Below are 19,395 nucleotides of genomic sequence, written 5' to 3'. Positions count from 1 at the left end.
TAGCACTAAATAGCAAGATGGATAAAATGATTTGAAGAGCTGTGTAAATGATATGTTTATAAAGAATTTGAGGAATTATGATTTAAACTGACATCGTTTAGTTTACTAATTCATTGATTTAATGTTTTTTCACTTTCAGTTATATTATACAAATTCAATCTTTTCGAATTGATGTACGCTTATTTGCCACAAAACTTGTATAAAAAAACCTATATTCTTACTGCTTTTAGTGAATTTAAAATCATTAAAATATGATCAGTACAATGAAATAATTTTAAACAATACAAAAAACGTTTTCCATGTTTAATAATTTGCTGAAGCATGTTAAATTATCTATTTGAAAACTTTTAAATTTTTAAGTGGAAACTGACATCGTTTAGTTTACTAACTCATTGATTTAATGTTTTTTCGCTTTCAGTTATAAACAGCTGATGGTTGTGGTTTTCAGTTTTTAACCTTACTGTCATACTTTCACAAAACGTCAAAGAAAAACTGCGGTGAAATGTTGATATTGATATTTGCTTATGTATTCAATTTACACAAAACAAAGATTAAGAGCATATAAACATTTTTTTTTGAAATGCCGAAGAACGTTTCGTTTCAATGTCAGATTTCTACTTCGTATGTTATATATTATTATTATTGTTGCATACACTATAATGGAACGATATATTTTGTGATCATTCTCAAAAATGCACTTTACAAAATCTCATATATTTGATATTGTTATTTAAAAAGCGATACTTCAAAAAAAAAGCGATACTATACAAAAGAAAGAAGTGTTTGCTTGAACTTCATCAGAAAATAAGCCGATGAATTTTTTCTTTTCAACTAAAAGAATAACTTATCCCATAAGATCTCATTACTCATTACTTATTGTTAAACATTTTATCATCCGATCATTATTTAGCTCTATATTTGCTTTATTCGTGCGTATGCCAATAGCTTAAAATATATCTGTTTTAAGGATCAATTGGAAATTCTTTTCTCTGACACAAATTTAAGTTTCTGTTTGCTAGCTTCTCACCCATCTCTTCTTTATATTATTCTTTCCTTTTAGAAATCAAAAATTTGCCTAATCCAAAATAAAATATAGTTGGAATTCAAATTATATTTCTACGAAGGTATAATCACAAATCAGAAAAATAAATATAAGGAGAATTGAAAATAAAAATAATGATGGAATATTATAAAAAGAAAGAAAAAAAGAGAAATAGAATATTGTGATTGTTTCCATTAGAAAGTTTTCCCATTCACATACAACTTTACTTTTCATTCATAAGTAAAGAAAGATTCTAAATTAGTCAATAATTCTTGAAGACTCACAAGATACAAGAATTTAATGCTTAGAAAAAGGAACGAACATGTCATCTTCAATTTTCTTTAATTATTTTTTCTTTAAATTCTCTCCAAAGGTAATCCGACTTCATCTCATTTCTCTCACTATTCATTACATCATAATTCCTTCCTATCACTAAACACATTATTGCGAATAACTGTTTGTCATTGATAATTTAAAAATGTCATTGTCATTGTTAATTAAGGTAATAATTAAAAAATTGATAATGTTTGAGATAAAGTGATTTCTTAATTCCTATTTGAAATATATTCAAGTGCAAGATATCTTCATTTCAAATCATCTGTTAAGCACATTACTCTTTCCTTTGATTCTGAAACATTTCTAATCTGTGTTATTCTATTCTGTATGAATTTCAGCATAGGCCCAAATTTACTATGAGAAAAGCAAATCGCTTCTTTGTTCTTTCTCTACTATACCCGTTGTATTGCATGACAGAGTAAAATTATGATTTAGCTAGCAGCAAACATCTACGAATTTCCTGATAAATTAGCTTATTGCAGCGATCGAAATAGCGAAGATTTGATCGAACTAATTTTTTAATTAAACATCAAATAGTTTTTACATTTGTTTTCATCGAGTTTTTATTTTGTGCTTTATGAATAATAAATATTAATTTTGTTGCAATAGATAATGAGAAAAATGTCGCAACGGATTTAGCAGATTTAGCAGAAATACTTCCATTGATTGATTCGTTTTTTAACAAAAATTTTCAGTTTCAAAAATGCTTCCTGAATAATATATTTGTATTTATCCAATAGTTTATTTCACGTAAAGTTTGAAAATGTCTTGATAATTTTCTGGTAAAAGACTCAGTTTTAGTCATTGTTTGTATAATTGAAATTGCAGTATTTTTCTATCTAAACAATTTCACACGTGAGTTTGTGAGTGGAAGTGAGTGAACCATAAAATTGACCTATGTAATAACAATTTTCAATGCTTCTATTAGAATATTTGCTTTCCCACTCAATCAAGGATTTGGACATTTGAAATATATGTCACCAGAAGGGATGAAATGTTCTAATTTTTAATCTGAAAAATGAAGAAAAAAACAACTAATAAAAATTGTTCTAATTTCCGAGAACGAATTTGCGGCAATATTTACTTACTGCTCTTCTTTTTAGTCTATTATTTGTGTAAGCTTAATAGAACAAAATTATTCGTTTGTTTACTAATCCCAGGGATCAAGCACAGTACAATTGAAGTAGCAACTAAAATTACTCTCTATGAAACCAGTGCTAGCAGGAAGGATTTGCTTCCTGAAATGAGTTATCTTTGCTTTTTCTGCTTCTTTCCTCAGTGTCATTCCTTTTCAGTTTGTTTTTCTTTTAAATAACTGATTGATGCTTTGAGATAACCTTGCAAAACTTTGAAAGATCGAAATGTTAATCATTTCAAAATCTGATTTCTTAAATTGCTAATTGAAAGAAACTTATTACGCAGATAAAAAAGGAACAAAGAATAATGATCTCATTTAAACGAGAAACAAAAAATATTTCAACCAATTTATCAATAGTTTCACAGATTGCTTGCACTTTCATGAATGAAACTTCCAGATCAGTCCAGTAGTGAACTATATTTTTTGAAACTATATACATAAAATGTGTTAGGCAGAAAACTGGCAAATCTGCGCAGCTCTAGGACTCTAAAACTCTAAGACTTTTCCAAAAGAAACATTAAGGTGTAAGAAGATTTATATTTTATCTTTATTCTTCTACATCTCAGTAAAACCGAAACTAAAAGATCATTTTTTTTTTTTTTGTTCCATCGTTCTATTCGTTTGCTTTTCCCTTCATCCAAATCGGAATCCTTACCCAAATAAACGTTTCTGTTCAGATGTTTTAGAAAGAATTTTGGAGTGAGATGGAATGAAAAGTGTTTCAGTGGCGATCGCATTATCAGTTATTTAGAATGTAAAAGAGAGAAATAATAGAAAAACAATCGTCAACAAGCGATCATCAATTCAACATATCCTGGAAGGTGTTGTAGTGTGCCCTTATGGATGTCAATGTGGTTGCATATCCAATTACATGGCACTAGTTCAAAGCATACTCTTTACAGCATCCTCTCAGCAATATTCGTCGGCCATCCGGCAAGATTCCTTCACCCCCAATCTTTATTTCCATAATTTGTTCAGATAATGATGTTTGTTGAAGCAGTCTCTATAAGTTCATTATAGTACTATCCGTTCTAATGCTATTTTCAACTCTGATCCTAACAATGACCACTGTATGCCATTTAATTACATATATCAATCATATTTCTGGTAAGTGGTTTACTATCACTATTAACAAATGTTCCGGAACCGACTGAGAAAATCCATTGCAAAGTAGATTATTTGAACCAAGAAGTGACCTTGAGATCCAAAAAAAAAAAAACTTATTTTACGATTAAATTATTACAACGTCCAACATATGTGTCGGAATATAAGAATATAACCACAGTTATCAGTTATTTTCAGGCTATATACGTTCGAATCGGTGCTATTCATGTATGTCACCACTATACGAAGAATTATTCAAGGACGGTGTCATGTCAAGGTACCATTATTACAACATTCTAATGAATGAAAGTACCTCCTCGGGTTACAGTATCTGTAGAGATACAAACTTTTAGTCTAACGTCGGTAATAAATCCTAATGTATTTCAATGTATTTCTTTATATCTTCTGAGGAAATACGAAATCCAGAATATCTAATCTGCTAGTACTTCTATCTTCACCGCTAATTAAAATTGATTTAAAAGAGACGGCACTTCCTCAAGCTAAAAATGAACTAGCATATTTAGACTGCTCCTACCTGTAGGTACTTTTATGAACCGAGGAACTTTACGTCGCAGTGCAACGATCCGATGCAACCATCTAACATCGGCCTAGTATCTTGCAAATCAATCTGTCTTACGCTTACTCAAGATTTTATTGTTATGGGTAAATCTTTCTAATGATTTAGAGAATTTAAACATGAGTCAAAATCACTACATGAAAGTTATAATTCTCTTTATGGTGCATGGTTAATGCTTAGTTCCTACCAGCTATTTTCCTGATGTTTTGAACATATTATTTAATGTTTGATATAGCTTTCTTTCAGGACGTAACACTGGCAAAAAGTTAACGATACGCGGTTGTGCGGTTTCTATAAGTCGCCATGGCTTTTCCAATAGAACAATGGTTTTATTTGACAGGTTTGACTTCCAAAAATTTTTAGTAATGAACTGATTTCAAAAAGTTTTTTTTTTCTTTTTGTTCTCCAAAGCCTGAATATTTTGCGGCCCGAGAATTTCAAATATTACTGTTTTTAAAACAATTTCAAAACAACTCACTTTCCACAGATATGACATGTGTCGCGATATTAAAGCATCTGATCTTTTCCGCTATGAATCAGAATCACAAAGAGTTCGGGTGTGTTCATGTCTGGGTGATCGTTGTAACGTTAGTGCAAGCTACTGTGGAGCGACCCGTCAACTCGTCGTAGCTGTTGTTATTTTTATATCTTCAGTCTCGAAACTGTTTTAGGATTCGTTTTCCACTCATTTCTATTTCGGTTTTTAATGGAATTCAAGTTATTCCTGAACTAGAAAAGATGCATAAGGCTTACAACAGAAATGTTCAGAACCGACTTTATGAATCAATTCAACCTAAACATTAAAATGGTAAAATTGATTTAAGCAAACAAGGGGAACCTTTAAAAGAGTAGCAGCAGAATTTTACCTGTCAACTGGAAATTTAATGAGTATCACAAAATAATTTTCGAAAACAGCATCGATAACTTAAATATCAACTATATTTTAAGCAACTATTTGTTTTTTCGATAATAATCAGCATTTATTCATTACAATCATAAAAAATATATCTGGAATGTTTGCCAACAAAATCTAACATTGTTCGATATCCAGTGAGGTAGGTTAAGCCAAACCCAATTTCTAAGCATCAAAAGAATGTACGTTTAGAGTCATTTATGAATCTTTTATATGATTACAAATTTAAGTAAAGAAGTAAACAATGCCAAACTGTTTACATATAAAGCAATCCGAAATTAAGGCAATGTTCCTCAAAATGATTGAATTATTTTTATTTCCTCCATAGCCACAACATACATAAATAACAATTAGAAGCAAAGAAGTCATAAGAAGTCATTAAATAAATTACAGGTATGATAACCAAAAAAAAAATTTACAATGTCCTTCCTATCAGTAAGATTTCAAGAATATGTAAAACTGAGAAACTAAATGGCACAGGACGTGATATCCATCTGTATCTAATAATATGGAATAGCTGATCGTTAAAATACAACATAAAAACTGAACACTAGCCAAGCAAATGAAAGCCCTGAATTCAAAAAAAGAACAAATGATGTAGGTAAGTTTCAGTTGATACGTCCATGGTTACGACCACGCCATATTTTAGTGATATTTAAATCGGAGGTGATACAATTAAATTTTATATTTTCTGGATCGCTTAAACAAAGTAAAACTTGAATTACAAAAGTCTCTGTAATAAAACCCAATAAATGTTGAAAATATTCAAATCGCTAGATTTAATCCCAACACAAACTGGCAATTATAGAAAATCAAGAACATTAACACTTAACGCTTACAACCTAAAAAGAAACCTTTCCACTGGGCAAGTGACCGATATCGCCAAGAGACTTCACAGATACAAAACCATTAGGATATATAACCAGCCAAGTTATCGAACAATGACCAACTGACATTCGTAGCCAACCTTCAGGAGGAAACTGCAGCGCTCTTCAATGTATCAAAGTTCTCTTCATGAGATTAAGATCAATATAAATTCATTAATATGGACTTTCAATAACATCATCTTCATTTCTTACATAATAACTTGTTTTGCTTTCGTGAAATCTCTATTTGATAGATATTAATAGCTGTGAAAGTTTAATCAATCTTTAATTTAAAGCTACCCAAAGCAGTAAAAACATTACTTTCAAAAACAAGCAGATTGGAAATCTTTTCTCTCTTTATTCATATAATCCATGAATTTAATATTCAGAGATTGAGATTTAACATTCGAGAAAAACGTAGAAAAGGTAACTAATAAACCTGCAAATGAAATATCGTATCACATTTCCGTGGCATACAATTAACTCCCAGCTATCATCTTTTTGTTTCCAACTTGCACGATGTATGTATTTCCGAAAAGCTGCCTCAATGCGCGACCCCTCCGTTGCGAAATTCAAAGAAAAAACAATTAATCAGAAAATTAGCTAAGTGCAACAATCAAATCGTGGTTCACTAGTTTTATTTCAAGAGCTTTCATAAACTTCACTATTAAATTGAAAATTTGCACCAAACTACCTGAATATGAGAATATGAACATTAAAAAATCTTAACAAATGATATCTGTGTGTCCCAAAAAGACAATCTAACTTTACTTTCTTTAAAGCAATATAAGTAATTACTTTGTGCTTAGGACGCCAATGTTTACTAGGTGGTTCCGGTGGGAAAGGTGCTCCTTCTTCCAACAACGGATCGCTTTTTACTGAAGTCGGCGGTAGCTCAGTTAATATTAGTTTAGCTGTTTCCTCCGCTCTGGTCATTGTCGACATTACCACACTGTCAAACTTTAAACCACTGCTAGCCAAACGCTGACCTACATATTTCGCTTGTTCTTGCCCTGTCAACGTAGCCAAAATTACGTAGAAAAATAAAAACATTCTTATAAAAGAAACAAAAATTTGAAATGAGAACAATACTCCAACTTCGCCTTATAAAACTTAACGGATCAATATGCAAGCAGAAATAATTGCGAACGTTACCTAAAGGTGTCAGGCTAAGATAATTTTTATCGTTGTGATTCGTAAAATATTGTCCATGTCGTATGAGAATAATATTTCGCTTCGAGGTTGGCGCTGCTTCATTTAGCATATTTTGACGACGAACCGGATCAGCTTCTTCATATTCCGTAGGATTCACCATATATTTCGGTTCTCGGCTATAAGAAAATAAGACTGCTGACTTCGAAGCTAAAAATTATAAAAATGGAAGAATTCTTACAACAAACTGTAACTAATACATAGATTTCATACCGAAATCAAGAAATTCAAACAATATTAAGAACATTATGTTATTGAAGGTCAAAATAAAACTGTGATGGTAAACAACTCATTTTTACTAAACAAACAAGAAAGATCCCACATCATCTCCAACAAAAATCAATTAATTAAAATTTTTTTTGAAAAGTATCCATCTCAAATCTGACAGTGAACCATGAAATCCAAAGAGGGAATGCTAAAAAATCAAACAATCAAAAAAAGAAAATTTTTGAAAAATTATGGGCTTACTTATCCCAGTTATGATCCCATTTACTTTGTGGAGAAGGATGTGCGCTAGGAAACGATAAGGATGCACTGAACTCCGCGCATTTCGCTCCATTCAGCAGAAACATGTTTCTCAATGAATCATTTTCCGAACCAAACAGCCACTTTTCCAGTCGAGAGTAGTATGCACCACCGGCTATCACGGACAAAGTAATTGCTGACAATCGAGAGAGTGATGGCATTTTGCTGCCTTATGTGGAACTGAAAAAAATTGCTAACTCATCACTGCTTCCTGAAGCTGCAAAAAACAGAACATATAAAAGTTGAGAAATCCCGTCCCTCACCTTCTTCTTGCATGATTTAAAATTATTTTAAGCCACACTTTTACTGCACTAAAACTGAAGAATAAGTCCATGAATAAATTCATGCGCAAATGTATTTTCAAGTTGTCACTTAAAAAACAATCATTACACTCAGATCATTGGAGATGAAGTTATGAGGATTACTCAAATTAAATTATTCATGTAGTGCTATACAAATAGTAAGATAATCACGCAAGATTAGAAGATAGAATCGCCAAGAAAGAGAAAGTAAGCAATTTGAGCCTGAAAAATCGTCCCCACCGTTATAAGTAATGGGAAAGAAAAAGAAAGATAGAAGAGGGGGCATCTTTATAATAAGGAATGGTAGTACTAGCAGCGATCGAATATTCCACTCCGTTAACGAACAGAATTAAACAAAACGCAGTGATATCTGATGATCGACTGGCTTATGCAGAATTTAATAAAGTAACTGAAAAGAATTAACATGGAAGTGGGTAAATGAACTAAGTTATCTTTTTGGGATAGAAGAGCACGTGTATTCAACTCAGTGCTAAGGTATAAATTAAAAACCGAAATAAATACAACAGTGAAAGTGAGACGAACCAAGCTTATACTTTTTGCTGAATAATTCATACACTGAACTGTTACTTATAGCAATATCGAAACATACAATTCAATTTAGAAAATATTTCCGTCGGGCCAACATGAAACGAAATAGCTGTTGTGTGATGAGGAAATGTCTCAGTCTACGGGTGGAAGTCATGCAGAAGGGAATGTGGGTCATAGTGTGTCACGTGGTTCACGTGGTTTCTGCGTATAGCATACAGACTGGTGTTTGTTCAGTTTGAATAAGAATTGATGGAGAAAATGGAACAGTTATAAATCACTTTGGGTTATCTCGATCATCGTCGAGAGAGAATTTAATTCTATTGATTTGGAATATCTCTGAATTCCAATAGACATGTAATGGAAGTAAGATGGCGGCCAGGAAAATTTGTTTCTTTCAAAAAGAAATGTGAAAAACAGAAAGGAAGGGAAGTTTCCATGTGTCGAAAGAACGACCGAGATTTCGAGTTGTTTTTCAGGAAGAGAGTGAATGGAGAAGGAATTTGTTCCTTTCTGTAGAGCAGATACATATCTATTGTATTCTTCTTTTAAACTGAAACTAGAACTCATTAGATAAAGTGATTGAATGGGTATACTCTTTAATTATTATTTTACTAATAATTAGATGAGAATGAAATTATGCTAGGCATATAACTTTTTTAACAAGGACTGATTGGCGCACTGAAGTTTGTTGAGTAAACTAATTCATGTTATCCTTATGCTTCGTCATGAAAAAAGACAAGAAATTATACTGTCCCTTAATCATTAATCCATTAATCATTTAAAATAATTATGAAATTTGTGATCGCAAACAAGCTCATATATGGTCGATTACGGTGCCAATAAACCAGTTTACATCTTATTCTTTTTGAAAGTGCATTTCTGCAAAATTATTATATTTAAGGGAATAGATACCTTTTCTCCCGAAGCAAAAACTACTGTGAATGCCGCCATCCCCGGGGAAGGTTTGTAACAAAGAAGGAAGCCTCCCATGAAACCAACTATTATAATCTTCGTTTCGTATTTTTTAAAGAAAAAAAAAAAAGAAACAATGTTTTCTAGCACAACCCTGTCAAGAAACTGTTATACTTTTTTGTCCACAAGATGGCAATTTTTGTACGATGCACAAAAGAAGTAACAGTTTTTTGTTGTAGATTGCGGGTGCATGAAATATCCACCGAACAATCACAGTGTCCTTGCTATGGAAAACTACATATCTATCCCATTCATTCATGCCACAATATAATTTTAGTTTTAGAAAACTCGTTTTAAGCACAACTTTGCGATTGGTGCTACCATTTACTGCACAATATTTCGTGATTATATCAAAAAAAGATTGTTCAAATGCTACCATTACTCTGAAACTGACCAGACCAGTCACTTAGCTTCTTCTCCTTCCTTAACTTCACATTCGAATGAGAATTAAATTTTTTACTGTTAATAATTCATTTAAAAAAATATCGAATTAAGCCTGTTACAGCTTAACAAGAAAGGCTGACATGTTATATTAAGCATTTAACTTAACCACTTTCAAAGGCAATCTTTTTTTAGAAATATATATTTAATTACTGTCTCATAAATTGACCATTTAACTTTACGAGACTTATCCATCTTTCTTAAATGAGAAGCATAAGATGAAGCATATAAAACTATTCGTCTTTCTACTTCAGGAAATAATTTGAAACTTATGCTGAAATAATTAGCACTTACAATCAAGAACGAAAGAACTTCCAAGGCTTTAATTTAGTAACTCATGGCTTTTAGATTTGAAGTAATCTTGAGATAAAATCATCATTATGCTCAACAGGGATTTTCTGGCATAATTGATGACCTGGAATTTATCATTAAACTGATCAAAGAATAAAGGAGTAATCTTGAAAGTATTTTAATATGTAGAAAATGTTATGATTTTTAAAATGTTTTTGCATGATTTAAGATATAAAAATATGAAATAAAATGTAAGCACTTGAAAGACATTAACTTTCTATCCGTTTTTAAGAAATGCTACTAATGAAAACCGCGAATATAATCTTTTAAGCACTTTTTTATCTAGAATTTTTTTTCATAAATTCAAAGACAAGATTTTATGAAACGCACTTTTTGGTCTTTAATAATATGTTGTAATTATAAATATTTTTATGTGCTAGAGCTCAGTCTCATGCATTTCCTTTTCTAATTCAATTATATTATTCATAAATTAAAGAAAAATGACCTATTGGGTCAACCTTTACATCAGTATCCATTTGTAAAACTATAACAGAAGTTCACTGACCATTTTCAATAAAATTGATGTCATAAGCATCTTTGAAGCAAAATCTACGATTCCGAATCCTATCAACTGTTCGAAATTTCCGGAAATCGCAAATTTAAATTCAACTTTAGGAAGCAATTTTAAAAGTAATTTCACATATAGGACGAAGGAAGGTGCAAAGATGCGAATGCGGTGGGAACGAATGTGATGGGTTGTTAGAAATTTCAGTAATTTGTGGACAACAGACTCCAAGACGACTACAATTTTCGGAATTTTTTGAGAACAATTAAAATTTTTTGATTACCCTCTTTCAAAACAATCCCCCGAATGTTGGGCAATTTCTACTACCGTATGCTCCTGACAAAGTTAATAATTTTAGAACCAGATTATAAATGTGCTCATGTTTACATTTTGCACTATTGCATTTCAGTTTACAACTATCGTTTGCTGGCTTCATTTTTGATCGTTTCTCTAAGAAAATAACTACTTATAAGAAAATGATTTTAATATATTTAGAATTTTTTTTCCATTATATGGGAGTAACAGCCACTGTCTGGAACAACAAAAGAAAATACATTTTGTAGTATTGCATTTCAATTTACAAAAGGAAATACAGACGTGAATTCCGAACATATTGATTCATGTAATAAGTAAATAACTTGAAAATAAAAATAAATGTAAATGAAATATTATACAACAAAATCGATTACAGAAGTCGGCTTAATTGGATAAATTTCTTTAGGTCTGCTATTTGCAATAAGATTCTTTTCAATATTCTAACTTTTCTTCATTTGCAATTTTATTAGTTTCTGCTCCAACAAAAAGCTAAGATCCAGGAACTCTTGGAGCAGTGCTATTTGGTTAATCAATGATTATATCAAGAACGTTTTCAATGATGATCAATCAATGATTATATCAAAATCGGCATATTTGTCCCTGTTGAATACTTGTAATTTGTTCCTTAAAAATTTGATAACTCGTATATTGTATTTTTGGATGTTTTATGGAGTTTATTTTGCGCATCTTTTCTTCCAGTTTACATAATTTTAGCGATGATTTATTGTTGTACAGTTTTGATTTAATATTTATGATAAAATTTTCTGAAAATTTAATTTAATTCTATCTGAAGTATTTACCGAACCGGATTTTTTACAAGATAATCATAAGAATAATACTAATAGCATTAAATGGAACTAGATTTATGAAATGTTTCAATAAAATTTGATAGACGCACAAAAATTCGTATAGAATTCTTTGCTTCAAAAAAAGTTTCATAGGTAATTTTAATTTTTCCAAAAAAGTATTGACTTATGCTCACTTAAAATTTTAAACTTCTAAAGATTCTAAATCATTCTAAAGTCAAATTCCAAAGAACTGATAGTCAAAAAATGCTACAATATGTCATAAATAGAAAACACTATTCGGGGATGACTATCACTAACATTAGATCCGTATAAGTTATTGAATATAACCTGAAAGTATTACAAGTTAAGCACAGAACACAAAAAATAGTCTTGTGCAAAGTATTCCTTGAAGATGATCAAAAAATAGTGTTTGATTCAACTAAAATTAATTGAGACTGTCGAGCTGAAGATATCAACAAGACATAGCATCAGCAGGAAGCAGACCATTAGTCCCATGAAATGATCCGAAATGATCAAAGGATTTCGATACATCAGGGTCATTTCCTTTTCTAGTTTACAGTTTTTCAGTGCAATAAGAATTGCAAATAAAAAATCCTTCTCATCATCTTCAAGGAACACTTTGCTATGCATCACTGCTTAAATATCAAATAACTGATTCAATCAAATACTAAACTAAGCTACAGCATAACAACAAACTTCTATTAAATTTCTATTTCATGCTAACGAGCGAACCGTTTTCACCAAATAATAAGACTGCTTGTGGTTTTCCTTCTTTGCAGTTAAATAAAAGCAATGACAAAGTAATAAAGATAGCACCTCGGTTTCCTGATCGTATCATATCTATTCGTTCTGTTCCATCTATCCATTCTACCAAGCAATCAAGCAGACAAACAACTCAATTCAAATCTTCGAGCATTTAGCAATTGCTTATATGAAATCGATAGAAGTACGAATTAAAAATATAATAGAAATGATAGATGCGACACGCACTGCGTTACAGTAATTCCATCTAAAATCATTCTCATTCGTTTCCTTCTCTACCTTTCCCATACCTTTCGTTGACTTTCTGTCTCTGCTTCCCTCCGAACAACATATTCTATAATGCAGATGAATGAGATGAATGAGACGTCAAGGTAACGCCTATGTATGCATGTGTGTGAGTGTATTTGTGTACGAATCTTTTTGTGTGTGAACAAGAGTATGTTTTATAGTATATTTAAACGTGCGTGCTTCACGAAGCGGCCGTCGCTGAGTTTACGCTTCGACAGCGTTAATTTTTTTACTCATTTCCGCGTCCCCTACACGTCTTTTGTAGCATCCGAAGAAAGGTGCGTAATCTATTCATTTCTATCAATTAATTCAATTGATAAGAGGGTGCTGTGCTGATGTTATAAGTGAGGAAGCATTTCACTAACTATGCGTGCTGCGTCTTTGGATTAGACTAAACGTCATATTTCAATAAAGTTGAAAGATTTAATATTTAGGGGTGCTATAAGTAACGGTCATGTGTTATTATAAATTGATAGAATTATCAGCAGGAGACGAAAGCATCTGATATGATTAAATGATTAATTTCATATGATTAGTTGACTAATATTAACCGATTAATTGTAGGTGGTTGTTAAAGTTAATGCGATGGCTGTATGGCATATAGAAATAATGATATTCAGCTTAGCTAAAAAAGACTTAAATTTGATGAAGATATCAAAATGATATGTTAGATTGACTCAATCAAATTCTAATCTAATCTTAGAGGATCATAAGAATAGAATTAAAGATCTGCAAATGACTTGTTACAAAAACTTTTTCTAATATCTTCCGTGATTTTAAAGTATGTCTAAGCCAGCCTTACCTTCTGATTTTCTAAAATCCGGAAACTGTGATCTACTTTCATCTTTATTACAGTCATTTGATAACGCAAAGAAGAAACTCTCAGATTGGGTTCTTTAGATGAAAAGTACGAGATAGTTTTTTTTATCTTTAAGTTACCTCAAATTCTCATTCTCGGTCTTCTTCACTCACCTCCTCTGTAATTGCGAGTCTACACCACCTCATGATTTTTTTTACACCAAATGTTTTTTCACATCAAAAACCAATTCAGCCTGCTAATCAGCAGCAAGTAGTATTATCAAATTTGTTAAACTTCACTTTTAACTATCGTAAGATAACTGAGTGATTCTCAAAGTCACTGTTCGACCAATGAAAGTTATAAAGGTTTCAAAAAAAAAGATTTTTGAAGATCGCAATGTTGATTCAGGTGACAACTGTCGATATGTAAGAATGCTGCTCTACTAATGAATACTTCCTGCACCAGTTTAAGAGGATAATGATACATTCGTGACATTCAGAATGCAGGTTAATAGAATATAGATCACCAAAATACAGATCACCGGAATCAGATCACATATAGAATGTAGATCGAATGCATTGTAATGATATATCACTACTCTCTACTGCAGATAATACCCGTAATTGTTGTTTACGAAGATTGCGATTATACTTGCACTGCATGGAAGCTCCTCAAGAGGATTTCTAAACGTTTAGTCAAATATTCAGATAATTCCAAATTCATACTAACTTCAGTTAGAAGGAACGCATAAAAGGATTGCTACAAATTTGCTTAAAACTACGCCGATCGGAAGGAACCCTTTTGCATAAGTCAAATACATTAAGAAAAAGTTTATCAAATGTTGCAAAGTATTACTTATATGATGCCTATATTATTACAATTGATAAGATGCAAATGACGTGATATTGATTTATGATAGTAAGGTAAAAGAAGTGATAGGGAGTGAGTGGGTGGAAGTACTCTTGTGATTGCTGACCAGCAACCTTATCAGTGTGTACAAGGGGGAGATATTCATTAAACATAGAAATTAATGGGCAGTGAGATGAAGAGGTGAGCGAGGAAAAAAGATAGAACACACACACACACACACACATATACATACTTATCTTGAATTAAAAATACAAGTCATAGCCGAGAAATTAAAGAGAAAAAAGGAACATTTTTAGAGGATTTATGAAAGTTAAATGAAGAGACCGATGTTGCAGTTTCTATATTGTATATTATGCGTACTATTATAGAGAGAATTTATTTCTCGAGCTTTTAGTTTTAAAAAACTCCCCGCTATTTTTATCAGTTCTTTAAACTGGACAATTTCTGCTCTTGATAGTTCATTTTTGTGAAAGGAAGTACAGAGAAGAAAAGCTTAAAATTTTTATTGGCGTTCAACCCATAAATTTCTCCATCGGGATCAGGCTTGATCGTTTTGAAGGTTTTGAGATAAAAAATTATTTGCCTGGGTGGTCTTGCTCCGTTCTATTTCCTTCTTGCACCGCAAGCTACTCTTCTACTACTCCTTAGATTTATGTCTCTTTCCTCTTCTTCCTTTCACTCCGGAATATTTCTTCTTTTTTCAACTCCTTTCCTGGTGTAAAATCTCCCGCGGGCACAATAAGTTTATGTAAGCGACATACAATATGAGGTTTAATATAAATTCTCGATGGATACCCTTTGGGATCTAACAACACACTGCTTTTCTATAACATTTTGATTTTCGCATATGAGACCACCAACAGCGCTTGATCTTTTTGCAGAAACTTAATGTTGTTCAGGCTTAAAAGTATAAAAAGGCACGTTGAAATTGGTAATGATGAAAATAAAATGAGCTGATTTCTGTCATTTGAAATGATGAACGCTCTAGCTGATTTTCAAATTATTTCTGCTGCAGTCATCACACGTTTTAGTTTTTATTGCTTTACACTTTACCTACTTTTTTTAATTTCAAAAATACTTATCTTTAGACTTTTCTTTGGTTAATTATAGTCGAATGACCTGAATATGCGACGAATTCATAATAACAAAACAAGTAAATAATAATATGTGTAAGATAAGGAACTATAATAACTAAGCGATTTTGGAAACAATTTGTGTTATCCCAATTTCAATAAGAAATTTTTCTGATGAAATTGAAAATAGAAAAACGGATCGCCTAACCAAAAAACTACATGTCTAGATGAAATCTGTAAGAAATCAAGGTGCATATTACATAGCAGGGTATCATGTGAAATACGTCCTTCCCAAAATCATGCTATATAGCAATCATATAATAATTTAAATCTGAATTGAAATGAAAGTATGGCCAGATAATCGACTGTAGAGATTGATCGCCAAAGAATAAACAAGCAGAATAATCTATCATAGTGGAACCGAATGAGCAGAATCAGTTTTGTAACGGACTGAAAGGCGGTACATTGTCGAATATTTCACATTTCATCACATTCACTTCTATTTCGCTTCTTCTTTTATAAATTGTAGCCATTTTATCCGAAAATTCTCACCATTTTCACACAAACCACTCGAAAGAACTTATTGTCTGATTGCATATGAATTTAAAAAGTTGAAAATCATTTCGGTACAAAAATGGTTTTTTCCTCACTCTCTTCTTCACAAGAATTCGTTGAAAAAGTAGCAATAGAAGAAAATGCATCCAATCGACCGACAATTGTCCATCGTTTGTTGCACTTTTTTCACTGCCCAGCGGTTTACGTATAGTGTCCGTTGTGCTGTGTGGCTTCCTCTTCTCAAAATTTCGATTTTTCATTTTTTGGTGCACTTTTTTTTTTCTCAGCTAGCAAAAACTTTAATCATTTGAAAGATTTAATGAGTAATTCTGAACACATCGCTTCTTTCGCTTTTTATTCATACATGTCCTTAGAAGTAGCCGTTTCAGTTTTATATCAGTATTCTATACCCTCCTTCACTTAGAGAAAATTTGGTAGTGAACTATATAGCATAAGAATGCTCGATCTGATAAAGACATTTTTTCATCACTGATTGTTTGACCAGCACTTTGATTAAATGGATAGAAACTGTGGACTTTTTAGAATGGTTATCAAATTGAACAATGAATATAAAAATAAGCAACTTGTCCTTTTTTTTTTACTGCAGTAATTTGCTTTTTTAAACATAAGAAATGTTTTTATTTTCAATATCTGTTGCCGGACAACATTACAGCTTAATTAAGCAAAAATTTTTAATAATTTCCTATTATTTTTATATCCTTCGTCATGTTTCTCGTTCCTTTATATTTTCGAAATTTTTAATCATCTCTTAATAAATTTCACGTAAAACTTATATTCATGGAAAATATCGTAGCTTGGGTTGAAGAGGAAAAGTGTCTATTGATGTATCGGGACACTTCGTATTTGAAAAATAAGTTACTGGAGTAAATGAAGTTAAACTACTGTCTTTTCCTTTTTGCTTCATATCTTCTCCCTGTTTTTGACTTTTACTGAAAATCATTGAGCAGATGCTACAAAGAAATAGTTATGTGACATATTTATCCTAATGAAATTTATCATATTAAGTTTGTTAGTCTTATATCCTTTTTAATTTATTGGTTCATAACTAGCACTTGAGCTTTCTAGTCTTCTGTTTAGGGCTTATTAAGACCCTTTCATTTAGGCGGAAGGAAAATGTTCAAAATTTTCTTATAATAACTATTAATTGGCTGATTGACTTGCAAAATATGTATATATTTTTTATTTTTGCAAATTAAAATTAGAAGCAAATTTAATGAGAAAAGATGTACTGAGATGTATAACAGAGAAATTCATATTGCCTGAGGCTCTTGTCTTTCTCCAAGGTCAGTCTCTAAATTCCAAAGTAGTTTAAGATTTTGTAAAATTGATGCCACGTTTCATGTGTGTTTAATTAAAGAGGAGATTTTTATTGGGAATTGCCACAAGCCGTAGTTAATATCTTGTTGTTGAAAATTAACGGATAAACAAATAGTTCCTGCACTTTCTCTTTCTGTGAGAACGGAAATTAAAAAAAAAAAAGGAATAAAGATCTATTATACTGACATATGAAAAATGAGACAGAAAATTTTTTGTCATTGAATTTAATTGTTGAGAGTGAATTGTGAAATAATCATTTATCTTATGAAATGTAAATTAAGCATTAGCAGAAAGGAAGAATTCAAAGTGTTATGCAGAAATTGATCACTTAATCATCATTTAAATGTTTTTTATTCACAACTAGCAGCGGTGTAAATTGGTAAATCTGAAGTGAATATGTAAAAATTATATGGTATGTATAATGCAAAATTGCAGAATTTGAACTAGTCGACGATTATATTTACTCTTGAACTATGTACAAATTAAAGATATAGGCAACAATTTGAAAATCACTGGCCGTAGTAAGTGTTTAAAAGATTAATGATAGAGGAAAAGATTTGTCTAAAAATTTCCGTTAGTATAGTAATTCTGAATTTATTTTGAAATGACATTAGGAAAAAAGTCACTAACTACACCGAATGCATGTATGTGCATGCGACAACATTGCAGAAAGTGCTACGAGGAAAACATACCTATAATTGCTACTAAATGATTCAAGTATTGCAATAGTTATGAACCCCGCATCTGACCCAACATCTAGCTAAGACTTACTTTGTAATTAGTAAAACGGAAGTCATCGATAACCAGACCTACCAAAATATCCACAGTAATTTATCACAATTTGTTCGCCCGCGTTTAGCACAAAAAGACAAATGCACACAACTCGTAGCTGTAAGCAAGAATGAAGGAGATTTATCGGTTGAATATAAAACGTTCAGATTTCACATTCAACCGAATTATAAACATAGAAGATTGTACAAAAATAGTTTTTCGCATAAAAGATCGTACAAGTAAAATCGGATGTTATGTGGCCTAAATATAGTCATACATTCATTGATTAAAGAAAAAAATATTTCTTTGAAAAAATTTGAAAGAGCACAAGAAAAGAATTTTTTCAAACTTCAACGTTCTGGTGTTGTTATTCAAAGGATAATTAAGAATCAAGCATAAAGGTTCAAATATAAGAACCTGAATTTCACAGAATTTTTCAAAACTTATTTTATTAATTTTATCTCAAATATTTCATCCGAAAGAGAACCGAAATAACTTTTTTATTTTATACTCAAAGATCCTTTCAAGTTATGAATTGCTTTTCTTTATAGAATAAGGCTCTTTGAATAATGATATATGAGAGTAATAAACTTTATTTTACATTTAATACCCAATATTTTTGTAAACAGATCACAATGCCATCAATTGTAGATGGAGTATTAAAATTCACTAGTAGAGTATTATACCTTGACAATAATGTAAGTAAATTTTCGTCTTATCCAACAATATTAGTCGCAGAAATACTATCCATGATATTACATAATAACATATATTATTAATGCATCTATAACTTATCTTTAGATTTTTATGCACTTCAGTGAAGCGAGAAAGATCGTTTATTTCGGATGCAGAACTTTTGTTTTAAACTTGAAATAGGAATTTATGAGAAGCCTAAGTTGTGATAACTGCAACTGCCTTTATTAAAGTTTAAAAGCAATTGGAAGAGCTCATGTACAGTTCATGGTTTGTATATAGTGACTGA

General features: G+C 31.3%; 2 protein-coding genes across 2 annotated transcripts; one reads left to right on the top strand and one right to left on the bottom strand.

The window, feature by feature from the left end:
• Positions 1-3,550: 3,550 nt before the first annotated feature.
• On the top strand, positions 3,551-4,868 carry Bma-hot-3 (Uncharacterized protein; the record flags this gene model as incomplete). The annotated part of the gene is made up of 5 exons (XM_001899933.2): positions 3,551-3,623; positions 3,819-3,897; positions 4,162-4,283; positions 4,444-4,537; positions 4,685-4,868. 5 exons carry the CDS (start codon positions 3,551-3,553, stop codon positions 4,866-4,868), a joined length of 552 nt encoding a protein of 183 aa, XP_001899968.2.
• A 792-nt stretch (positions 4,869-5,660) lies between these two features.
• On the bottom strand, positions 5,661-7,874 carry Bma-pgam-5 (Uncharacterized protein; the record flags this gene model as incomplete). The annotated part of the gene is made up of 6 exons (XM_043078632.1): positions 5,661-5,681; positions 5,965-6,100; positions 6,416-6,519; positions 6,775-6,989; positions 7,132-7,307; positions 7,657-7,874. 6 exons carry the CDS (start codon positions 7,872-7,874, stop codon positions 5,661-5,663), a joined length of 870 nt encoding a protein of 289 aa, XP_042934566.1.
• Between the last annotated feature and the right edge of the window lie 11,521 nt (positions 7,875-19,395).

The sequence above is a fragment of the Brugia malayi genome (assembly GCF_000002995.4).
Source record: "Brugia malayi strain FR3 genome assembly, contig: Bm_v4_Chr2_contig_001, whole genome shotgun sequence".
Taxonomy (NCBI): domain Eukaryota; kingdom Metazoa; phylum Nematoda; class Chromadorea; order Rhabditida; family Onchocercidae; genus Brugia; species Brugia malayi.
The sequence above is the reverse complement of the archived record's forward strand: the minus strand, read 5'-3'. Positions and strand labels throughout refer to the sequence as shown.